This window comes from Cyprinus carpio, chromosome A17 (genome assembly GCF_018340385.1).
Source record: "Cyprinus carpio isolate SPL01 chromosome A17, ASM1834038v1, whole genome shotgun sequence".
In the NCBI taxonomy this organism is placed as follows: Eukaryota; Metazoa; Chordata; class Actinopteri; order Cypriniformes; family Cyprinidae; genus Cyprinus; species Cyprinus carpio.
In genome coordinates this window covers 3,587,719-3,614,541 of record NC_056588.1, presented here as the reverse complement: position 1 = coordinate 3,614,541, position 26,823 = coordinate 3,587,719, and the positions used below count along the sequence as shown (strand labels likewise).

The window sequence follows — 26,823 nt, the reverse complement described above, 5'->3', positions numbered from 1 at the left end:
TTCTGCTCACCAACGCTGCATTTATTTGATACAGTAAAACAGGAATATTGTGAAATATTATTACAGTTTAAAATACCTGTTTTCTACTGGAATATATTTTTAAATGTAATTTATTCCTGTGATGCAAAGCTGAATTTTCCAGCATCATTACTCCAGTCTTCAATGTCACATGATCCTTCAGAAATCATTCTAATATACTGATTTGCTGCTTAAGAAATACAGGTGCTGGTCATATAATTAGAATATCATCAAAAAGTTGATTTATTTCACTAATTCCATTCAGAAAGTGAAACTTGTATATTATATTCATTCATTACACACAGACTGATACATTTCAAATGTTTATTTCTTTTCATTTTGATGATTATAACTGACAACTAAGGAAAATCTCAAATTCAGTATCTCAGAAAATTAGAATATTACTTAAGACCAATACAAAGAAAAGATTTTTAAAAACTTTGGCCAACTGAAAATTATGAACATGAAAAGTATGAGCAAGTACAGCACTCAATACTTAGTTGGGGCTCCTTTTGCCTGAATTACTGCAGCAATGCGGCGTGGCATGGAGTCGATCAGTCTGTGGCACTGCTCAGGTGTGTATGAGAGCCCAGGTTGCTCTGATAGTGGCCTTCAGCTCTTGTGCATTCTTGGGTCTGGCATATCGCATCTTCCTCTTCACAATACCCCATAGATTTTCTATGGGGTTAAGGTCAGGCGAGTTTGCTGGCCAATTAAGAACAGGGATACCATGGTCCTTAAAACCAGGTACTGGTAGCTTTGGCACCGTGTGCAGGTGCCAAGTCCTGTCGGAAAATGAAATCTGCATCTCCATAAAGCTGGTCAGCAGCAGCAAGCATGAAGAGCTCTAAAACTTCCTGGTTACCGGGCTGCGTTGACCTTGGACCTCAGAAAACACACAGTGGACCAACACCAGCAGATGACATTGTGTGCCTCTCCTCTCACTGACTGTGGAAACTTTACACTGGACCTCAAGCAACGTGGATTGTGTGCCTCTCCTCTCTTCCTCCAGACTCTGGGACCCTGATATCCAAAGTAAATGCAAAATTTACTTTCATCAGAGAACATAACTTTGGACCACTCAGCAGCAGTCAAGTCCTTTTTGTCTTTAGCCCATTCTGACGCTGTCTGTTGTTCAAGAGTGGCTTGACACAAGAATGCGACAGCTGAAACCCATGTCTTGCATACGTCTGTGCATAGTGGTTCTTGAAGCACTGACTACAGCCGCAGTCCAATCTTTGTGAATCTCCCCCACATTTTTGAATGGGTTTTGTTTCACAATCCTCTCCAGGGTGCGGTTATCCCTATTACATGTACACTTTTTTCTACCACATCTTTTCCTTCCCTTCGCCTCTCTATTAATGTGCTTGGACACAGAGCTCTGTGAACAGCCAGCCTCTTTAGCAATGACCTTTTGTGTCTTGCCCTCCTTGTGCAAGGTGTCAGTGGGTCATCTTTTGGACATCTGTCAAGTCAGCAGTCTTCCCCATGATTGTGTAGCCTACAGAACTAGACTGAGAGACCATTTAAAGGCCTTTGCAAGTTTTTTTGAGTTAATTAGTTGATTAGAGTGTGGCACCAGGTGTCTTCAATATTGAACCATTTCACAATATTCTAATTTTTTGAGATACTGAATTTGGGATTTTCCTTAGTTGTCAGTTATAATCATCAAAATTAAAAGAAATAAACATTTGAAATATATCTGTCTCTGTGTAATGAATGAATATAATATACAAGTTTCACTTTTAGAATGGAATTAGTAAAATAAATAAACTTTTTGATGATATTCTAATTATATGACCAGCACCTGTATTTATTATTATTATCAATGTTGAAAACAGTTCAAATTTAGGTGGAAACATGCATTTTTTAGGATTATCTTATGAATAAAAGTTCAAAAGAACAGTATATTTGAATTAAAATTCTTTTATAAATATCTTTACTTTCACTTTTTGATTAATTTATGAATCCTTGCCAAATAAAAGTATTAATAAAAAAAGACAACTTTTGAACAGTAGTGTAGCTGCACTTCTTTAGTACAGATACTTTCATAACTAAGAGTTAACTTTAACGTGTTGTTTGTAGTAATATTTGATTTATGCATTTTATTTCATATTACAAGTACAAACAAAGTTGGTTTGCCAAATTCTAATTAGTAACACTGCAACATTAAAGTTAATAAAGTAGTTAATATTAGAGTTTTATCAGAATATGAGTCATAATTCCCCAGCATGGTTTTGTTAAACACGGTCAGTACATCTGTGGTTTGTGGGTGGAAAGAAACGCTTACTTGTGGTTAATGCAGAGGTCTATAAAAAAGAGCTCCGGGGGCTTCTGAGCATCACCAAGGTTCCGATTCTGAAAGCTTCATCTTCAAGCTGGTTAGAGATCTTCTGCAAAGATGCTCCGCAACATCTTTCTTGTCAGCATGCTCGTATATGCAGGTAAAATAAGAGTTCTAAAATGACTTATATTCTATGTTAGGATATAGTTATTTCTTTTATGCTTGAATCAATAATTATTGTCCGTTTATTTGTAGTCTGTGCAGTTCATTGGGAGATTCGTGAGGTGGACTCTGCTGAGGACCAAGATGAAGAGATCTCTGTAATGACAATAGTTTGTTAAATAAGTGTATGCTTTAAATGAATGACCATATGCAAAGGATTGATGCACATATAACCTCATGATAAGGCTCAGTGCTTTATTTTTTTGTAATAATTGTAGTATGTCTGGTATTCTGAGTTGTAATTTCTCCTGTTCTTCAGATATAATATGGTTGATGTAGCCTAACAAACCCTTAAGCAGTGCCAGATCATTGACTTGTGCCTGACATATTTGTCTCATATTGTGATTTTTTTCAGGCTGATGATGCAATGATGCAGTCATCTGTTGAGTGCTCACTATGCAAATCCATTATAAAGAAGGTAAAAAAGATGATCCCGTCTAACGCAACGCCGGTGGGTGTCACGATTAATGTCACATCATTGAACTGACCATGCATCTCACAACAGCTTTGACTAAATCCATAATTTTCCTTAGGATGAAATTAAAACCAAACTGAACAACACCTGTGAGAAAGTCAGGTTGCTGAGAGTTCAGTGCAAGCACTTTGTTCAGAAGTATCTGCATGATCTGATTGATGAGCTGATGACCGATGATGGGCCAAAAACCCTCTGTACTAAAATTAAAATCTGCAAGTAGGTACACAGAAATACCCAGAAGTTTATAATCATGTCCTTTTTTTCAACAGTAATATGGTGATACATTATTTAAATAAAGAGATTTTGAATAACATTTTTGTTTTGTTTGTTCCAGGCCAGAATCACCCATAAAGGAGATCATTTTTGTACGTGATCAAGCTAATGACAATTTCTAAATGAGAATAAATTACTGTGAAGCATTACAGTGGAAACATAATAAAATATATGAATAAAACGATCAATTATCTGTGTTTTATTTCATTTGTTTTTCTGAAAGTTAAATCAAACATGTTTAAAAAATAAAAGAAAACAGAATAAAAAAGTATTAAAATATTTAGAGACGATATTCTCAACAACAGCAAAAATAAAATAAAATAATAATAATTTTTACAAGATTTATTTCATACTAGTCCATTGCTTGTCAGTGAGGTCAAAATAAAACCTCATTTTCTTTCTAACAAGCTCATGTTTCCAACGATAACTGCAGATTCTTTTAGATAAGAGCATTGCAATGAAATTAATCAAATTAAACTTCAAAGTATGTTTACATCATGAGTCAACTATGTTGCTTTCAGAATAAATTTTATTCAGTCCACTGTGATTATGACAGATGTGCGCTTGATTTGGACATAGTTGCAAATAAATGAAGGGTTCTTGTGGCTAACCATGAGATATCTGCTTTATCTAGGACAGAGTTCCTATCACAGGCATATACTATCACACCACTTAAAGTGCATGCCTGATTTGGTGATGCCACTTCTTGTATGCCTTTTCTAAGAGAAAAATATAATTTTGCACTTTTATAAGCCGCTATAAAATCACATTTACTATAACATACTAATGCAATATTTTAGATTTAAATGTTGCTTGCAAGAAAAAAAAATGTGCTATTATTCAGCAAGGGTGCATTAAATTGATTCATAAGTGTCAATAAAGACATTTATAATATTACAAAAGATTTCTATTTCAAATAAATGCTGTGTTAAATTTTTCTATTCATCAAAGAATCCTGAATGAAAATATATCATGGTTTCCTCAAAAATATTAACTGTTTAAATAAATTAAAATAATAAAAAAAAAAGCTTGCTTAAAAAGCAAACCATCAAATTAACAAATATTCCTAACGCATAATGATACACTAAAAACTGGAGTAATGATGCTGAAAATTCAGCTTTGCATCACAGGAATAAATTACATTTTAAAATATATTCACATAAAATACCGTTATTTTAAACTGTTTTTAACAATATTGTTTATAGTGTATTATTAATCAAACAAATGCAGTCTCAGAGAACAGAAGAGACTTCTTGCAAACACACTGGAAATCTTACTAACCCCAAACTTTTGAACATTGGTGTACATGCCTAATTTTCAATAGATATCAATGGAGGAAGATGCTCTTTCCAGCCAAAGCATGTAGTTCGCACCTACAACCAGCAGGGGCCAACTAAACCATTCTAACCAGCCCAACCTTGAACCTTGACCAGTACAATCCTGATAATTAAACAACCCTATAAATTGCTCTTTGGGTATTGAACTAGAAAAGGATAAATGTTGAGAGGGTTTTTTTTCCCAGATACCAGGCTGAGTAAGTACCAGATAAAACCATGCAACCACAATGCCACCTGACAACTACGCAGCTTCAGGAGAAAAACTAAGCAAACTTAAGTATGACTGATTACCTACAAGGCATCATCTAATGAGGCCATCTAACATAGTTGTGGGTATACACCCAACAGTTCCCACGTTCACACACTCATCATCAGTCATTTAGTTTTAGCACAAAAACTCTCCTAAAACATCCTCCCCTAATATTTCCCTGAGAAAATAGTCAAGTGCTGAACAGATGCATTAAATTAATAATTATTTAGCCATTATGCCATTAATATAGCCAGTATTGATGCACAGAGTCATATACATTGTTTTCATTTTACTTTAGTTGTGATTGGTTAGTTGTGATCTTTAGCTTAAAGGGATACTCCACCCCAAAATGAAAATTTTGTCATGAATCACTTACCCCCATGTCATTCCAAACCCGTAAAAGCTTCGTTTGTCTTAGGGAACACAATTTAAGACATTTTGGATGAAAACCAGGAGGTCTGGGACTGTCCCATAGACTGCCAAGTAAATAACAGTGTCAAGGTCCATAAAAGGTATGAAAGTCGTCGTCAGAATACTCCATCTGCCATCAGACGTTTAATCTGGGTTATATGAAGCGACGGGAGCACTTTTTGTAAGCGAAGAAAACAAAAAATATGACTTTATTCAACAATTCCTTTGTCAACAGTCTCCTCTGTGTCTCTCCATATCACCGTATGCTTCTGTATCATCCGCGCCACAGGGACGTGGTGTATTTAGATTTGATTTGAAAGAAAACAGCGCATCCTTGTGGCACAGCTGATACAGAAGTGCATACACAGCATACGGTGATATGGAGAGACACAGAGGAGACTGTTAACAAAGGAATTGTTGAATAAAGTTGTTATTTTTGTTTTCTTCACTTAGAAAAAAGTGTTCCCGTCGCTTCATATAACCCAGATTGCACGTCTGATGGCAGATGGAGTATTCTGATGATGACTTTCATACTTTTCTGGACCTTGACACTGTTATTTACTTGGCAGTCTATGGGACAGTCACAGGCCTCCCGGTTTTCATCCAAAATATTATGTTATATTGTGTTCCGAAGAAGATTGAAGATTTTACTGATTTGGAATGACATGGGGGTAAGTGATTAATGACAAAATTTTCATTTTGGGGTGGAGTATCCCTTTAAGTTAACATAATATTGCACTTTTATAACAATATTGATACACACACTTATATTTTCACAAAAAAAATTACATCATGATGTCGACAAAAAAAAAAAACACACACACACACACACACACACACAAAGGGTGTGCATAAGTTTTTCAGTCTGGTTCTCATGAGAGCACCTGGAGATTTGGTTTGCACATACAGTAGTGTGTCTCATTAAATATAACTCTATAAATAAAATAATTAATAGTAGTAATAATGGTATTGTTAAACTGTATTTATTTTGTATTGTTAAACAATTTTGGAAGGTTGCCTCCAAGTAAGCATATGCTCTGCGCATATACCTAAAGACTGCAGTCCACAGACACTCACCATCAAATTGAACTGAACTCGAACAATAATAATAATTTGTATGTGTAATTTTTCTGTGTTTTTCGCCGTGTATGGTTTCTGGACACCCTCTCATTGATCTGTAACAGAGTATACAGTAAATGGGGGATGAATTTCACTTAATGTGAGGTTTTTATAAAGTAGATATATAGTTAATATAAGTTCTGGTCAGTAGAATTCACTATTGCTTAAGGTGCAAAAAGGCTGACGATCTGAGACAAAATGAAGTCTTGCAACACAACCACACAAGCCATTTCCTCTCTTCTCATGGCTTTCTCACAGTGACTGATATGTTCAGATACCTAGCATCAGAGCATCATTGCATCCTTTTAAACACAACAGTTTTAAAACATGGCCATGAGTCAGCAGAAGTTATATTTATTCATTCTTCTCATTGCAGGCCAAGTGTGAGGGGGGAAAAAAAACTTTTATTGAGAAACTAGTTTAGAGGAAATGATGACTGATTGGCTAAAACCTTTAAAGTAACTAAAAAAGTACAAGAAGAGTCGTGTGGAGGGTTTTGGATAATATCATGTGTGTGGGTTGTTTGTCAAACAGTGCTGTTTAGATGTCTGTTGTTGTGGCAGAAGTGTGAGAACATTTTTTTTACATTTTTTACATTGTGACTAGGATTGGAATCACTGATCTATAGTAGTATTATAATAGTATAGTATAATAGCAGAATTAATATAGATCAGTGGTTGGAATGGAACCTAGAATGTTTCTTCTTCAGATCTGGTTTTATTTAAAATAAATAACTATAAAAATAACAAATCCTAATGCATGTGCATTTCTGTACAAAAATACTCCGGTTTCCTGCAAAATACTTATTTGATGGCACAACCAGTGTAGTTCAATTACAAATTATTCTAATGAGTCAGTTCTTTTTAGTCAGTCAAAAACAAAAAAGTCACATGTATGTTCTATGGATTGTTCGATTTTTGTCTTCAGTGCCTTGCTTGACCTAGTTTCCCAGTGCGTGCATGTGATTATTGTATTCAGTTCACCTTTTGTCTATTAATTAGCCTAATAGTCTTCATTTGGTTTAGTATTTATATTCTCATGTTTCTTGAGTCCAGTGTCCCGTCTAACGTTGTGTTTTGGATCTGTTGCAAACTCATTTCTCTGTATTCCTTGTGTAAGTTGGAGTTTTCTTAATTTTGTCTTCATGAGCTCTTATTAGCAACATTCTGTGAAATAAGTGAAGAACGTATAGTGTTTTTCGGTTACAGAAAAAAAGACTCTAAAGGTGATGATACATGAGGCAACTTTTTGAGCTATGTTATGACTAATGTGTGGGTAATTTATGTGAAACCAACACACAACTAACAAACTAGACATTTTGTATTAAGTATTTTATAAATAAAAATGAAATGAAAATGTGTTTAGCATTGTTGTATAGTTAGTATAGTTAATGCCAATTATTGGATTTCATTAATATAGTTGTTCAAAGAGTTACACAGCTTTGGGTGGGGTGCAAACTGTCTCTCTTTTGAGAAATGAGAAGATATGGTGTAGAATTTCTCTGAGTACTCTCAGGGTTTGCTCATTTCACCATTGATTCAAAAGGAGCATTTCTGAATTTGCATTTCACAATGTCACATCAATTCATTAAGGACTTTTAAAATGATGACAGTTTGAGAATTAGAAATGAGGAAGCAGTTTGTGATTCTATTCTGAACAGCTCAACGTGTGGTATGGTGTGAAAATCATCACACACCCTGCAATATGCAAGTTAAAGAAACAATCTCTTCTCAAAAATCAAGGCAAATATAGTGCGTAATAAAGTTTTATCATTCATCTCAAATAACCAGGTAGAGAAGGCTTTATTCTTTGAGGTTGCTTCTAGTTGCAGTGGCATAAATAAAAGAAGGGAGTGGCATTAGGGCAACCCTTTTAAAATTCAATATTTCAAACAAAATCTTTATCACAGAGCACTTTGAGTTTCCGGTTTAAGTGATATGTGATTTATGCTTCTGCCATTTGCTACCATACCATTATGATACTGTTTTGAAATAAGTAGTTGACACTGAATTTAGTGTTGATAACTATTTAGATATAGTATGTGTAATCAAAGTATTAACATTTATGACACATACAGGAAGATGCAAAATAACGTGTTGAGGGTGTTACTGATCTCACTTCACATTGTTTGTGGTTTCTAGTTTAAAGTAGAGGTGTTTAAGAGAGAGTGTCACCAAAGTCCTTCAGCAAACGAGTGGAGAGTGTTCAGCCTCCTTGTATTCAGACTCTTTTGCTAAACAAGATGCTGCGGAGAATCGTCCTGATCACCCTGCTGATATCCTCAGGTAAAATCAGCACAGATCAGTTGTTGGTTATCTTTATCCATCATTTGTCTTAATTTTGTGAGCATAGACTGATTTGGACCGACTTAAGTTCATTGATGTGCAATGCTGGTCATGCTAAAATCAGCTTGAATGTACCTAAAATATATATATCATATTCTCGCTGTTTAACTAAACTCATGCGCTATATTAAATGCCCACATTCGGGCATAGTACGTGCTACATTTATCATGCAGTTTTTCTTACAGTTTGTGCTCTTCACTTGGAAATGCACAAAGAAGAGTCCATTGGAAATGAATTTGAAGAAAGCTCTGTGAGTCTCCCTCAACATCGTTTATCATGACCAATTTATTTTCATTTTTAAGATTGCTTTTAAGGTCCCTACAAAGGTCTAGGAGTTTAAAGGGACGCATAACATAATAGATGGACACAGCTGGAGTATTCCAAATTAATTCTTTATTATAACACAAAATACTCACAAAAGTAACCAAAATTATGAGATGGGGAGCCCAGCAGCAAAAAAAAAAAAAAGAAATAACTAAACTAACAGAAACAGGCTGGGGCTCCCCACTTCAAACTAACATTACAAGCTTAGAAGAGCAGGAGGTAATGTGGCCGTGGAGAAGACTGTGGCTGGCAGAGAGAGAGTGAGAGGGTCCGCCTCCTTCCATTTTATAGCCTCGTTTCCCCAGCTCAACCAATCAGAAGCTAGAGAAGACAAAAAGAAAAAAATGAGCACTAATATTTATTTGAGGACTCTGGGCCGGGGCGTATGCGAGACGTGTGTAACACCACCACCCCCAGATGGTGAATGGTGAGCCAACAAAAAAGAAAGCCCCCAATCACCATGTAACAATGCATCTGCCAGGACATTGTTTTTGCCAGCTACATGTTTTATTTCCAGATTAAAAGCTTGGACAAACAAAGCCCCTCTCATTAGGTGCTGATTGGAATTACGTATTTGATGAATAAAAATGAGAGGATTGTGGTCTGTATAAACAGTAACTGGACGTGAGAAGGAGCCAATATAAACCTCAAAATTATTAAGGGCCAAAATTAGAGCGAGAGCCTCTTTTTCAATTGTTGAGTAAGACTTTTGATGTTTTTGAAATTCAATAGCTAGTAAGAATTTTGATGTTTTTGAAAATCAATAGCTAGTTTAAAAGCACGATCATACACTGGGACAGAAAGAACAGGTGCGTGCATCAGGAGGGCTTTAAGAGACTCAAAAGCATGCTGGCATTCTGGTGACCGCTTAATTGTAGTTTTCGGACTCAACAGGTCAGTGAGTGGGACAGCCACTGCAGAAAAGTTTTTACAAAAACTTCGGTAATACTGCGCCATTCCCAAGAACCGCTGTAATTCATGACTCATGAGTTGAAGGAACTGGGAATGATGTGATGGCCTCAATTTTTGCTTCTACCGGCTTCACCATGCCACTACCAACAATTTTACCCAAATAAACTAGTCGTTTCAGCAAAATCACATTTAGCCAAATTAACAGTTAAATTTGCCAAAACCAGCCTCTGGAAAACTTGTTTTAACTGATTGACGTGCACATTACATGTTGCAGAGTGAACTACTATGTCATCCAAATACGCCTCACACTCTGGTATACCCCTCACAAAACGCAGTTAACTAACTGCTGAAAAGTAGCAGGTGCATTGCTAACCCCAAAAGGCATTACAGTGTACTGTAAAAATGCATCAGGGGTAACAAATGCACTAATTTCTCTGGCACGCTGAGTTAAAGGCACCTGCCAATAACCTTTAAGGAGGTCTAACTTTGTCACAAAAGCTGCTGACCCCACACAGTCGACACAATCCTCCATACGAGGAAGAAGATGACAGTCAGGTTTAGTGACATTGTTAACCTTCCTAAAGTCTGTGCAAAAACAGTCAGACCCATCAGACTTGATAGCAAGAAGGCAGGGCGAACTCCATGAGCTTATACTAGGTTCCGCAATGCCATGTGACAACATATAGTTAACTTGGTTTCGGAGGCATTGACGTTTTTCAGGGTTGATACAGTACGGATGCTGTTTAATGGACGTGTTGTCACCAACGTCGATATCATGCTGCAATACGTATGTTTGGGATGCCACATCTGAAAACAACGAAACGTGACCATTGATTAATCTTAATATATCTATATACGCTGTGAACAGGGGAGGTGCAAAAAACAAGAATCAAGGTTAGCAAGCATCTCATAATTTTGGTAACTTTTTTGAGTATTTTGTGTTAAAATAAAGAATTAATTTGGAATACTCCAGCCGTGTCCATCTATTATGTTATGCGTCCCTTTAAACACTGAGACCTTTGTAGGGACCGTAACATAATTCTGTTATTTTTCAGAAATTGTTTGATTTCCAAGCTTTCCTTGACTGCGTAACCTTTGATGATAACAAATAACGTACACAAGATTAACTAATTTAGCCGAATGATTAATTTACACATCCAACTGTTATTTGAAAACCGGAAAACTACTTGATCTGTTTACGTGATGATGGTAGAATTTTACAACTATATATTTAATTGGCCAAACCACCACAATAATATGACTATTAACTGATTAATCACTCTGTCTTATGCATTGATCCCAATCTATAGAGGTCAGATCTTTGTCATATACTAAAATGAAACTTCAAGAGTGTTTGGAAGATACAATGGTTTTTAAACAGCTAGTCATGTCCATTTTGAACTGCTAATTAGATTCTAAATGTCATATAAACTATTGACTCCAAAATACTGCCATATGTTGATATATTAGGGTGAGATAGAAACAGAACAACTCCCTGGAAAGTGCTGGGCTTGCAAGTGGGTGATAAGGAAGCTGAAAAAACAGATCTCCAATGGAGCAACTCCGGTTGGTAACAATACGTTTTTATAAGCTTTAATAAATTAATGCGAGACTAATGACTTAATTTCCTACAGGATGACATTAAAACGAAGCTGGGGATGGTCTGTGATGAGATCGGCTTCCTAAAGTCAATATGTAGGAAGTTAGTGAACCAGTACATGGACACTCTGGTTGAAGAACTTTCAACTACTGATGATACCAGAACCATCTGTGCTAACATTGGTGTTTGCAAGAAATAGGCATGGAGTTCATGACCTTATAAATGTTTAAGAATCATATTTGATCAATTAAAGAAATGCATAAGGCTTTTTGTTTGTTTGTTTGTTTCTGAAGGGCTTTTCTCCTGAGTTACTATTGCTCTAATTCTAGTTTTTAACCCTGGATAAACAAACGTATCACACTTCTAATTTAGAAGCATGGTACACTCAACTTTGAAATTTTTAACTGCATTCAATTGGAAAATAAATGTATGAAAGAAACTTTAATGTTGTGTGACTTGATACTTTTACATTTAGAGGATGATTGAATTAGTATGTTATTGGTCTGTTTCTTGGTCCATCAGCACCACACATTAATATCTTGTGCCCATTTCAAACTCATAATTTCTGAAATTTCACAAATAATCAGCAATAAAAAAAATTTGCAGAAAGAATAAATAGAATAAAATGTCAATCATAAAAACATAAAAAAATAAAAAAAAAACACAATGACAGGAAACATGCTACAATTAGACAGTATTTACAGACAAAAGTTTTAAAGCATTTGTCCATTTGTCTGACAATTTTATTAGTCTGTCATTAAGAATAAATGAGGGACTTCAAATATGACAGCACACAGTAAGTCATGTTCACAATAACAGTGATCATCATCAATTTGTTTAGATGGCTGGTGACACATCCAGCAATTCAAATTTTGTGCAAATTAGCTTCTCAAAAAGCTTTGCCTGTGAGATACTGCAAGATGCTACTACTGCGAGATTATGATGTGACAACATGTAGCTATACAATTAAAAAAAAATTAGGCAGGGAAAACAGTGTCAACATTTTTTCATTGTTATAAGTGAATTTGAAATCTACTCCGTAATATAATTTCACGATATATACTGTACAAACACTTTCCCTTTTCACAAAAAAAAACAATTGGTTACTTGTCAAAAACTGAATGACATCATATTCATACTAGTAATTCTCCCATTTTTGATCAGATGCTCAGAAAGCAATAGCATATAGCATGTCTGAATTGTCAGTAAACCAAGAGGGAAAGTACCGTAAAATTTCCTTTGAGTTTAAACATCTTGAGTTGAGTTCATCACTGTTTATTGGTTTGAATCTACAACCTTTCTGTTATCAGCCCAGATTTTTACCAATCAAACCAAAATACAAAAGCAAAATAAACAATAAAATAACAATTTATTTATCCAAGTTGACAAGACACTGGAGATTAAACCTGAATGGAGGAAAAGAAAATACCTTGAAGACTGAGATGGGTCAAAGGTCACTGAGCCTCCATGAGGGCATTAAAGAGCAATCGAACAATCGATTTTCCAGATGTCCCAAAGAGTCGGAAGGGAGCTTCATCAGAGAAAATATCTTTGCACCAGTCTTCTGCTGTCCAATCCTTGTACTTCCTGCAGAATTTCAGTCTGTCCTTGATGTTTTTAATTGACATAACTGCCTCCCTTTCTGCCCAGGCCGCTGTCCAAAAGTCTTGGCCTCACTGTGCACGCAGATGCTCTCACACCAACCTGCTGCCATTCCTGAGCAAGCTCTGCACTGCTGGAGACACGATTCTGTAGCTGACTCCTCAGGAATAGACGGTCCTGGTGCTTGCTGTACAGTCTGGGACATCCTGAAGACTTCTTCACCACAGTTGAAGTTCTCTCCTTGAAGTTCTTGATGATCTGGTAAATGGTTCTTTCAGATGCAACATTCTTTGTAGCAATTTCTGCCATGGATAGTAAGAGTCGAAGACTCAAGTGCAGGCAGATGAGGAGTCTTTATTTATAACTCACCAAAATAAACAAAAAACACAACTGAAACCACCCCGAAGGGGGAAAAAAACAGAGTAACCTCAATGTTTACAATGAGACATAAAACTGAGCACAGGGCAGACAGACATCAAAGAGCTGGGACAAATTAATCAATGAATAAGGTAAGGAGAGAACAGATGAGTGGAGTTTTGGAGAGTGGAGTCCAGAAGAAAGGGAGATGGCGACCTCTGGTGGTGAAAGGGACAAACACAGGGCCCGGACCCCTGACAGGACCCCTCACCTAAGGAACGGGTTCCAGACATTCCCAAGCGCCAAATCAGGGAGAAAGCAGAGCAGGGGCGGAGTAGGGGGAGGGATGGGGGCCAGGTCCGTGTGCTGGAGGGGGACCTGGGGACTGAAGCAGGGTTTAATCTTTCGCCTGGCTCCGCTTCGCAAGCCTCCACCTACTACTACACCACCCCAAAAAAACGACGATTCTATAATACTTGTCACGTTCGCCGTTGTACTATTCTTTGAAACAACAGGGGCGACAAGGAGAAACTGTCCTCTAAAACCGTCAGGAATCACCGGTCATTTCAATCAAGTCATTTGCCTGTACAAGTCTTGTGATGAATGAGTTGATAAGTTAATAATTTCTTTATCTACCAACTTAAAAACAATCTTAAACTATTGGCTTTATTTTGCATCAAACACAAGACAAATAGTGTATAATTAGTATGTACAATAATTCTAATTCTATGTTTATACAATAAAAATAAAACTTACTTCCAAAAAAAAAAAAAAAAAGCCTTGGACAAACTATGCAAAGAAAAAAAAGAAAAGAAGAAAAAAACTATGCATTTTTTTCCATCAAAAATCACCTGATGTAGTTTGAACTTCACATTAAACTGCTTCTGTTCCACACAAACACCGGCACAGATGTGCATGTTCGGCTATAATCGCCCTGAACTCGTGCATCTTCGGATGCGGAGCTGTTACAAAGTTACAAAAAATGCTGTGCACACCGCCACGTGAAATGAGTTTGCTCACACTCAAAGCAAACTTCCGCCAACACCACGATGATGTCATTTTTGCCGCGTGCACCCAAGCGAACTTGCAAACGCATCAAGTATAAATCAGCCTTGAGGGCAGAACCAGCGGCCACCACAGTGGTGTATGTGGAGCAGAATGGAGAGCCTGGTGAGCGTACACCGCCGCCTCGGGGGAACTGCGCGTGGACACTGCCGCCTTGGGGGAGCTCTGAGTGGACACCACCGCTTCAGGGGAGCTCTGAGCAGACACCGCCCCGCCTCAGGGAAAACTGCGAGCGGACACCTCCACCCACCACCTCCCCCACCCACACAACTCCACCACCCTCCAGCTCTGAGCAGACACCACCACTTTGAGAACGTCGTGAGCAAGCCCGGCCGCCTCGGGAGGAATGTGAGTGGCCACCACCTCCCTCACCGACATCAGTGGAGGATCCTCCACGCTGCGTCCCAGCCCGGGATGCCCAGAGAATGACCCCAAGAACCTGGAAGTTGCCGGCACGACCTGAGGAGGTTCTGGAACGGCAGCCCAGACTGGGAGGGGGGCACCCTCCAGCAGGTCCTCCTCCTTTAAACAGATGATGTGGTCGACCATCTCCCAATAGGACCGTGTATCTAACTCCCCCAGCTCCACCCAGTTGACAGGCTTGTCCAGGCCTGCTAGAAACAGATGGATGAGGGTGCTCTCCTCAAGCCCTAGCCCCTGGACTGCATCGAAGAGGTCCTCAGCGTACAGCCTGTGGCCCATTGGCAAGGGTCTGGATCCTTTTCAAATGTTTGATATAAAGGTTTGCTGTCAGATTTACAGGAATTGTTCATTAAAAAAAAAATCAAATCAAATCAATTATTGCGGCCCATTGGCAAGGGTCTGGATCCTTGGTTGTCCAGGAGTTGGGTATAAAAAAATCCCCATTGCCGCTGAGTCTTCAAATGGCTTGTTTGTACTTTCACGGATCATAAGAGGCAAAGACTCTGCTAAACTGCTTCTGTTCCACACAAATGCCGGCACAGACATGCATGTTAGGCTATAATCGCCCTGAACTCTTGCATCTTCGGATGCAGAGTAACAGAGTAACCTCAGTGTTTACAATGAGATATAAGACTGAGCACAGGGCAGACAGACATCAAAGGCATGAACCAATACACATGTGAGACAAACAAGCCCAGAACAGAAAACACAGGGAGCTTATAAAGAAGAGGCAATCAGGTGAACAGATGGGAAAAATTAATCAATGAATAAGGAAACGAGAGAACAGGTGAGTGGAGTTTTGGGGAGTGGAGTCCAGAAGAAAGGGAGATGGTGACCTCTGGTGGTGAAAGGGAGAAACACAGGGCCCGGACCCCTGACAGGGCCACCTTGGGGGTGAAAGGGAAAAACACAGACCATTTTGATGCAAACGATGATGGGTGCACATGTTTCTTTGGAGGTAACCATTGCTAACAATGAACACAGTTATTGGAAGCACTTCTTCCCTCCTTTTATAGCAATCAGTCTGCTCTTACAGTCTAATCAGTATGATAGTATTTCACCTGACTAGTACTCATTCACACTTTCACATGTGCTGTTGATATGATTCAGCAATTAATTTTATCTGTTCATTTTGTGTCAGGAACAAAAAAACTTTTTTTTTTTTTTTTTTTTTTTGTTTGTTTGTTTTTTTGCTTGTTTACTTTATGTTGTTTTTTTTGTGAAAAGTTAATTTTTTGGCCAATTTCAAAGTTTTAATCTATGGTGATGTCAAGTCAGCATTTTATTATAATGATTTAATCAGATGATAGATAGATGAGGTAGCTGATGAGGTAGCTGACTTTATGTTGATGGTGAGGAAAAGGAACATAAATGAATAAATATATTTATATAGGCTATGTGTGTGTGTGTAATGATCAAATATGATCAAAGACTATAGAAAGGGACTTTAATATGATGCAGGGCAACAACTACATAAATGCAGTTATGCCCTAAAATTCAAGATGAGTTTGTATGATTTTTTTTGTTGTCTCATATTTATATAAGCGATAACACATGAGCAGTGAGAGCAATCCCAGAAATGCTGTTTGTCCCAAATATGATTTTTACACAAAAGTTCAGTAAATAAGAAGTTAACATTTCACCAATGATTCAAAAGCCTATTCATAAAGTGAGCCTTTTACTAAATTCCTGAATGAATCAGCCATTTGAACAAATCAAATGAATGAATAACTCATAAGGACATTTACCGCCACCTGCTGGCTGTTTTAGTTTCTTATTTAGAGTATTATTTCATTTAAATAAAAAGAGGGGGGGGGGGCACTTTAAAGGGATAGTTCACCCACCAAAAATTTTATTATGTCATCATTTACTCAAACCTGAATGGCTTACTTTCTTTTTGTGGAACATAAAAGAAGGTATTTTGAATGACTTCCATTGCATGAATGAAAAAACTGAGATGTTTCTTAAATGAGCTTTTTTATGTTGAATAGTTTATGTTAGGCCGTTGTAGCCTTAAAATGTAATAAATTTTATGTTGAATTAAATAAATATTTCATACTTTATACAACCAAAATCACAAACAAATCCACTCTAACCTAATCAACAAGACCACATATATATAACTTTGATTTCATTAGAATGGAGAAAAAAAAGTGCTTTCCTTGACCTCTGTATTAAATAGTTTTTATATGCTCTGTACATGGTCCTTGAGATGCCCTTTGATTTCACAACTGTAAATTGTAAATTTGATGATATATTAATTTTTTTTTTCCTTATTTGCCAGTTTGATTTTCCTCTAATACAAAAATGGTGGTGCCTCTTTCTCTTGGAAAATTTTGGTTTTGAAAGGTATCTTTTTCTCGCTTAATTTTTTCTCTGTCCAGAAGAATACAAATTACCATAATTTTGTCCTCACTGTTTGCAAGTCCCGGAAGAGCAGGAGTTTGAAATCTGCAGCAGAGTATGTTTTTTAGATCTCAAATTAAAGTTTTGATTTATTTTAGTTTTCATTTGTCAATTTTGATAATTATTGTTAAATGTGTGCATGCTTTGCATTAACATTTGCTTGTTTTATTGTCTTTAGTTTATTTATTTTTTGTAATCTTTTGCTACTTATGATAATGTGTATAATAGAAAAATAGTCGTAATTGTAAAAAAAAAAAAAATCAATTCCTCCAGCTGTCTATCTACTTCATCGATCTATCATCTGATTAAATCGTTATAATAAAATGTTGACAACGTAGATTAAAGGGGTCAAATGATGTTGCTAAAAATAACATTATGTTGTGTATTTGGTGTAATGCAATGTGTTTATGCGGTTTAAGGTTAAAAAAACACATTATTTTCCACATAATGTACATGATTGTTTCTCCTCTATTCCTCACCTTCCTAAAACACGTCAATTTTTGCAAAGCTCATCATTTTGAAAAGTGAGGTGTACGCTTATTGGCCAGCTATCCATTGCATTGTGATTAGCTATTTATCTAATAAATAGCTAATCATTCTGATAAAAGCTTATTCTGATTCTGATTCTGATTCTGATCCTATAGGCCCCTCTAGTGGCAGTAACTATAAAATGCAAGTTAATGTCATTTCTTTTCCACAAGGGGGCATCAGACCAAATGCATCATATATTTTACAATGTCTTTTTTGTTTTTGTGATGAAAAGTAAACAAATATGCTTATTTTCATAATAAAATACAATATTTAAAGGTAAATAAAATAAAGATCACAAAAAAACTATATATATATATATATATATATATATATATATATATATATATATACACACACACACACACAGTGGGTACAGAAAGTATTCAGACCCCCTTAAATTTTTCACTCTTTGTTATATTGCAGCCATTTGCTAAAATCAATAAAGTTATTTTTTTTCCTCATTAATGTACACACAGCACCCCATATAGACAGAAAAACACAGATTTGTTGACATTTTTGCACATTTATTAAAAAAGAAAATCTGAAATATCACATGGTCCTAAGTATTCAGACCCTTTACTCAGTATTTAGTTGAAGCACCCTTTTGATCTAATACAGCCATGAGTCTTTTTGGGAAAGATGTAACAAGTTTTTCACACCTAGATTTGGGGATCCTCTGCCATTCCTCCTTTCAGATCCTCTCCAGTTCTGTCAGGTTGGATGGTAAATGTTGGTGGACAGCCATTTTCAGGTCTCTCCAGAGATGCTCAATTGGGTTTAAGTCAGGGCTCTGGCTGGGCCATTCAAGAACAGTCAAAGAGTTATTGTGAAGCCACTCCTTCGTTATTTTAGCTGTGTACTTAGGGTCATTGTCTTGTTGGAAGGTGAACCTTCGGCCCATTCTGAGGTCCTGAGCACTCTGGAGAAGGTTTTCATCCAGGATATCCCTGTACTTGGCCGCATTCATCTTTCCCTCGATTGCAACCAGTCATCCTGTCCCTGCAGCTGAAAAACACCCCCACAGCATGATGCTGCCACCACCATGCTTCACTGTTGGGACTGTATTGGACAGGTGATGAGCAGTGCCTGGTTTTCTCCACACATACCGCTTAGAATTTAGGCCAAAAAGTTCTATCCTGGTCTCATCAGACCAGAGAATCTTATTTCTCACCATCTTGGAGTCCTTCAGGTGTTTTTTCATGAGTCTTGCACTGAGGAGAGGCTTCCGTAGTCCAACTCTGCCATAAAGCCCCGACTGGTGGAGGGCTGCAGTGATGGTTGACTTTCTACAACTTTCTCCCATCTCCCGACTGCATCTCTGGAGCTCAGCCACACCGAACGGCCAGCTCTCCCCCAACACCCTCACCAAGGCTTTTCTCCCCCGATAGCTCTGTTTGGCCGGATGGCCAGCTCTAGGAAGGGTTCTGGTCATCCCAAACGTCTTCCATTTAAGGATTATGGAGGCCACTGTGCTCTTAGGAACCTTAAGTGCAGCAGAAAATTTTTTGTGTAACCTTGGCCAGATCTGTGCCTTGCCACAATTCTGTCTCTGAGCTCTTCAGGCAGTTCCTTAGACCTCATGATTCTCATTTGCTCTGACATGCACTGTGAGCTGTAAGGTCTTATATAGACAGGTGTGTGGCTTTCCTAATCAAGTCCAATCAGTATAATCAAACACAGCTGGACTCAAATGAAGGTATAGAACCATCTCAAGGATGACCTGACCTGAGTTAAATATATGAATGTCACAGCAAAGGGTCTGAATACTTAGGACCATGTGATATTTCAGTTTTTCTTTTTTAATAAATCTGCAAAAATTACAACATTTCCTTTCAATACTGTCAACATTGTGTACATTAATTACATAAAAAAAAAAAAAAAAAAATGATTTTATCAAATTACCAAAATATGTTCAAAATAACAAAGAGTGAAAAATTTAAGGGGGTCTGAATACTTTCCGTACCCACTGTATATAGATAGATAGATAGATAGATAGATAGATAGATAGATAGATAGATAGATAGATAGATAATATTTTATCAAAATAGATTGATAATATTTTATCAAAATGGATGGATATAAGCACTCTGGACCAAAAAAAAAGTGTAATTTTAATGCTTCCTGGTTTTGTAACTCTAACAAGAAGAGGATGAATCTAAATTCTGCAGGGCTGTGGCACTACAGAAACTGAGTTTGACACCTCTAGTACAAAAAGACAGTGTAGTGTGAATCCTATACTGTATATTTAAAATTATTGTTATGTGTAGGTTATTATAACTGAAACAAATGCACAACTAATAAGTTACTGATTGGTTGTTAATAGGATAACATAGATAGATATTTTGTAAGAAGTATTTTAGAAATATGAAACATTTTTTAGCATTGTTTTAGCACGTCACCCGAAATTATTTAGCTTAATATATGGGTGTAGGAGCGCACGATGGTCACAAGATGGCCAAAAAAAAAAACCTTTCCTGCAGCGCCCCCAAAACATTTTGCACCCTAGGCAACTGCCTATGTTGCCTATGCTACGGGCCGGCCCTGACAGTTAACAGTTGGTCTGAGAGGAAATCTGCAAATTCTTTTAGGAATTCTGTATACGGCCCTGGTGGTCTAAACACCAGAGCAAGAGATACGATAGATTTATTTTGCATATCTGACAGTGTAACATTAAGCTGAAGTATTTTGAATGAGTTAAACCTGTATCCTGTTTTCTGGGTAACATTGAGAATATCACTATATACTGTTGCAACACCGCCGCCATGACCAGTCTGACGGGGCTCATGTTTATTACAGTAGTTTGGTGGAGTAGACTCATTTAGACCAATATAACCATTTGGATTTAGCCAGGATTCAGTCAAGCAGAGTACATCAAAACTATTATCTGTGATCATTTCATTTACAATAACTGCTTTGGGTGTGAGTGATCTAATGTTTAGGAGACCAAACTTTAAAAATAGTGTGACCAGTAATGATCTTATAGGACTGCTAAAATCGTGCAGTGTGTGGAAGGCTTAATAATCTGAGAAAATAATCAAGTGCTGAACAGATGCATTAAATGAACAATTATTTAGCCAAAGCAACTGCTAATAACATTAAATTAAAATAACCATTATTGAGTCGTATACATTGTTTTCACTTTAGTTGTGATCGGTTAGTAGTGATCTTTAGCTAAAATAATAGTTAACATAATATAAGCATAAAAGTTAACATAATATTACGCTTTTATATTACTATTATGATGCATACATTTGTTCACAGAAAATTAGTCTGACAAAATAAAAATTATCTTAATGATTACATGATGGTGTTGGTATACACACACACACACGCACACACAGGGTGCACAAAAGTTTTTTAGTCTGGTTCTCATGAGAGCACCTGGAGATTTGGTTTGGTGCTCACACTGCACTTAGTGTGATTCATTAAATATAACTATAAAAATAAAATAATTAATAATAGTGATAATGGTATTGTTAAACTTTATTTATTTAGTATTTAGTAAAAAATAAAATAAAAAACAGAATCGCTGAAATGGAAAAAAGATCACCCCCCCCCACCAAAATAAACTGTAAACTCAATCAGGTGTAGCTAATGACCTTCTCAGTGGCACGCAAAGTCATTTGACTTCAACTGTGATCAGCTGTGCTCATTTTGATCAGCTCAGCATGAAAAGAGCTTTCCTTGAGCATTTCAGGTCTTGGTAGTGCAACTGAAGCAAACAATCAACTGAGTGGCAAGGCACTGTCAAAACATCTCCGGGATAAAGTTGTGGACAGGCACAAATCAGGAGATGGATACAAACAAATGTCAAAGGCTTTATTAATGCCTAAGCACAGTGAAGTCTATTATTAAGAAGCTGAAGGTATTTGGTACAACACAGACCCTCCTTGGATCAGGATGTCGCTCCAAACTGGATGAAAGAGCCAGGAGCAAACTAGTCAGAGAGGGGACAAAGAGGCCGATAGCGACTCTGATGCAGCTGCAGGAATTTAGTGCAGCAAGGACTGGAGCACATGTCAAGATAGAAGGAAAATTGGACGGGGCAAAATGTTGTCAAATTCTCAAAGAAAATCTGCTGCCCTCTGCCAGAAAGTTGTCAATGGGAAGAAGGTTTACCTTCCAACATGACAATGGTTGAAGGAAAAAAAGGTGAATGTCTTTGCATGGCCCATAAGTCAGAGCCCAGATTTAAACCCCATTAAAATCTGTGGAATGACTTGAAGACTGCAGTCCACAAACGCTTACCATCAGATTTAACTGAACTTGAACAGTTGTGTGAACAAGAGTAGGCATATATTATATTATATTAGGGTGACCAAACGTGCCATTTTTCTAGGACATGTCCTGGCCAGGATTTCTATATTGCCTAAAATATCCACGTTTTGTCTTTGTTTGCACTGCGCAGAGCAATTGTTATGTGAAATAGTACCTTAGCTTCTTGTGCTTTTGAATCGCTCTCACGGTACTTTGATGTCATACACTGATCGGTATGCTCAGTGCTGCTTCACGTCCAACACTAATATGTACACGTATTTGCATCGCTTTGACTGTTCTCTGTAGATCCCACTTTTTCACGCACCACGATTGGTCGATTACATACAATGTCTGCATGTTATTGGTCAAACGATCATTACCTTCATTAAGTATAAAAAAAACAGGAAACCAAAGCACAAACCTGGATATTTTAGGCAATATAGAAATCCTGGCCAGGATGTGTCCTGGAAAAATGGCACGTTTGGTCACCCTAATATGGGGGATGAATTTCACTTAATGTGAAGTTTTTATAATGTAGATATGTAGAAAATATAAGTTCTGGTCAGTAGAATTCACTATTTCTTAAGATGCAAAAGAGCTAAAGATCTGAGACCACATTTGAGAGCAACACAACCACACAAGCCATTTCCTCCCTTGTCATGGCTTTCTCACAATGACTGATATATTCAGATATAATAAAAGAATCAGAGCATCTTTTGCATCCTTTTTTACACAACAGTTTTAAAACATGACCAAGAGTCAGCAGAAGTTATATTTATTCATTCTTCTCACTGCAGGCCAAGTGTGAAGAAAAAAAACATTTAAGAAACTAGTTCAAAGGAAATGATGACTGATTGGCTAAAGCCTTTAAAGTAACTAAAAATGCACAAGAAGAGTCGCGTGGAGGGGTGTGGGTAGTATCGGCGTGTGTGTGTGTGTGTGTGTGTGGGTTGTTTGTCAAACAGTGCTGTTGTGGCAGAGGTGTGAAAACAGCCTGCAGATGAAAATCATCATTCACTCACTATCATGTCATTCAAGACATTTATGACTTTCTTCTACGGAACACAAAACAAGATCATTTAATGAATATCTGGTTGGGTGAATTCAGTACAATAGCAGTACATTGTTACTAGGGTTGGAATCACTGATCTATAGCAGTATTATGATAGTATAGTATAATAGCAGAATTTATATACGTAGATCAGTGATCGGAACCTAGAATGTTTCTTCTTCAGATCCAGTTTTATTCAAAACTATGTAGAAAAATAAGAAAACCTAATGACCTAAAATACTACTTCAAAGGCATCCAGTGTAGTTCTTGCATGTGTTGCAAAACTGTTTCTCTGTATTCCTTGTGTAAGTTGGATTAAAGCTTATTATCTTCATAAGCTCCGATTAGCAACATTCTGTGACATAAAGCACATACATTGTTTTCCAATTACAGAATGAAAGACTCTAAAGGTGATGATACATGGGGCAACTTTTTGAGCTATGTTATGACTAATGTGTGGGTTATTTCATGTGAAACCAACACACAACTAAGAAACTAGACGATTTGTCTCAAGTATTTTTAAAATAAGAATGAAATGAAACTTTGTTTAGCATTGTTGTTTAATGTATAGCAATGCCAATTATTGGATTTCATTAGTATAGTTTAGTTCAAAGAGTTACACAGCTTTGGGTGGGGTGCACACTGTCTCTCTTTTGAGAAATGAGAAGATATGGTGTAGAATTTCTCTGAGTACTCTCAGGGTTTGCTCATTTCACCATTGATTCAAAAGGAGCATTTCTGAATTTGCATTTCACAATGTCACATCAATTCATTAAGGACTTATAAAATGATGACAGTTTGAGAATTAGAAACGAGGAAGCAGTTCGTGATTCTATTCTGAACAGCTCAACGTGTGGTATGGTGTGAAAATCTTCAAAACAATCACACACCCTGCAATATACAAGTTAAAGTAACTCTCTCTTCTTGAAAGTCAAGGCAAATAGAAGAGTAATAACGATTTATCATTAATTTGAAATAACCAGGTAGAGAAGGCTTTATTCTTTGAGGTTGCTTCTAGTTGCAGTGGCATAAATAAAAGAGTCCCAAGGGAGTGGCATTAGGGCAACCCTTTTAAAATACAATATTTCAAACAAAATCTTAATCACAGAGCACTTTGAGTTTCCAGTTTAAGTGATATGTGATTTATGCTTCTGCCATTTGCTACCATACCATTATGATACTGTTTTGAAATAAGTAGTTGACACTGAGTTTAGAGTTGTTAACTATTTAGATATAGAAATCAAATATTATTTATGACACATACAGGAAGATGGAGAAAAAAATACATGTTGAGGTTGCTACTGATCTCACTTCACATTGTTTGTGGTTTCTTGTTTAAAGTAGAGGTGTTTAAGAGAGAGTGTCACAAAAGTCCTTCAGCAAACGAGTGGAGAGTGTTCAGCCTCCTTGTGTTCAGACTCTTTTGCTAAACAAGATGCGGAGAATCGTCCTGATCACCCTGCTTATATCCTCAGGTAAAATCAGCACAGATCAGTTGTTGGTTATCTTTATACATCATTTGTCTTAATTCTAACTGATTTGGACCGACTTAAGTTCATTGATGTGCAATGCTGGTCATGCTAAAATTAGCTTGAATGTACCTAAAATATATATATCATATTCTCGCTGTTTAACTAAACTCATGCGCTATATTAAATGCCCACATTTCGGGCATAGTAAGTGCTACATTTATCATGCAGTTTTTCTTACAGTTTGTGCTCTTCACTTGGAAATGCACAAAGAAGAGTCCATTGGAAATGAATTTGAAGAAAGCTCTGTGAGTCTCCCTCAACATGCTTTATCATTTATTTTAATTTTTAAGATTGCATTCTGTTATTTTTCAAGAATTGTTTGATTTCCAAGCTTTCCTTGACTGCGTAAACTTTGATGATAACAAATAACATGTACACAAAATTAACTAATTTAGCTGAATGATTAATTTACACATCAAACTGTAATTTGAAAACCGGAAAACTACATGATCTGTTTACGTGATGATGGTAGAATTTTACAACTATTTAACTGGCCAAACAACCACAATAATATGACTGTCAGCTGATTAATCACTCTGTCTTATGAATCGATCCCAATCTGTAGAGGTCAGATCTTTGTCATATACTGAAATTAAACTTTAAGAGTGTTTGCAAGATGCAATGGTTTTAAACAGCTAGTCATGTCCATTTTGAACTGCTAATTAGATTCTAAATGTCATATAAACTATTGACTCCAAAATACTGCCATATGTTATATTAGGGTGAGATAGAAACAGAACAACTCCCTGGAAAGTGCTGGGCTTGCAAGTGGGTGATAAGGAAGCTGAAAAAACAGATCTCCAAAAAAACAACTTTGGTTGGTAACAATACGTTTTTATAAGCTTTAATAAATTGATGCAAAACTAATGACTTAATTTCCTACAGGACTACATTAAAAAGAAGCTGGGGATGGTCTGTGATGAGATCGGTTTTCTAAAGACATTATGTAGGAAGTTAGTGAACCGGTACATGGACATTCTGGTTGAAGAACTTTCAACTACTGATGATACCAGAACCATCTGTGCTAACATTGGTGTTTGTAAGAAATAGGCATGGAGTTAATGACCTTATAAATGTTTAAGAATCATATTTGATCAATTAAAGAAATGCATATGGCTTTTTTGTTTGTTTGTTTGTTTCTGAAGGGCTTTTCCCCTGAGTTACTATTGCTCTAATTCTAGTTTTTAACCCTGGATAAAGGAACAATTCACACTTCTAATTTAGAAGCATGGTACACTCAACTTTGCAACTTTTTTCTGCATTCAATTGGAAAATAAGTGTTTCTTGGTCCATTAGCACCACACATTAATATCTCGTGCCCATTTCAAACTCATAATTTCTGAAATTTCACAAATAATCAGCAATAAAAACAATTTGCAGAAAGAATAAATAGAATAAAATAGGTTTCAGTCAAGTATAATCACATAAAAAAACACAATGACAGCAAACATGCTACAATTAGACAGTATTTACAGACAAAAGTTTTAAAGCATTTGTCCATTTGTCTGACAATTTTATTAGTCTGTCATTAAGAATAAATGAGGGACTTCAAATATGACAGCACACGGTAAGTCATGTTCACAATAAAACAGATAACAATAAAAATTTTTATATATCTCTTGACACACACACAAAAACAAATTTTTTTCAAAATAACCTCCCCAATAAGCTTTTCCTGTGAGATACTGCAAGATGCTACTACTGCGAGATTATGATGTGACAACATGTAGCTATACAATTTAAAAAAAAATTAGGCAGGGAAAACAGTGTCAACATTTTTTCATCGTTATAAGTTAATTTGAAATCTACTCCATAATATAATTTGGCAATATATCCTGTACAAACACTTTCCCTTTTCACAAAAATACAATTGGTTACTTGTCAAAAATTGAATGACATCATATTCATACTAGTAATTTCTCCCATTTTTGATCAGATTCTCAGAAAGCAATAGCATATAGCATGTCTGAATTATCAGTAAACCAAGAGGGAAAGTACCGTAAAATTTCCTTTGAGTTTAAACATCTTG

At 36.6% G+C, this 26,823-nt stretch overlaps 2 protein-coding genes across 2 annotated transcripts; both read left to right on the top strand.

Annotated features, from left to right (window-relative positions):
- The first annotated feature begins 2,313 nt into the window (after nt 1–2,313).
- LOC109081902 (antimicrobial peptide NK-lysin-like) lies at nt 2,314–3,460 on the top strand. Its single transcript, XM_042774674.1, has 5 exons — nt 2,314–2,462; nt 2,558–2,622; nt 2,880–2,975; nt 3,058–3,215; nt 3,334–3,460. The coding sequence occupies exons 1-5, from the start codon at nt 2,420–2,422 to the stop codon at nt 3,392–3,394; spliced, it is 423 nt and encodes a 140-aa protein (XP_042630608.1). The 5' UTR covers nt 2,314–2,419; the 3' UTR covers nt 3,395–3,460.
- A 21,138-nt stretch (nt 3,461–24,598) lies between these two features.
- On the top strand, nt 24,599–25,910 carry LOC109087380 (pulmonary surfactant-associated protein B-like). Its single transcript, XM_019101592.2, has 4 exons — nt 24,599–24,737; nt 24,975–25,039; nt 25,516–25,611; nt 25,680–25,910. Exons 1-4 carry the CDS (start codon nt 24,698–24,700, stop codon nt 25,842–25,844), a joined length of 366 nt encoding a protein of 121 aa, XP_018957137.1. The 5' UTR covers nt 24,599–24,697; the 3' UTR covers nt 25,845–25,910.
- Nucleotides 25,911–26,823: the final 913 nt, after the last annotated feature.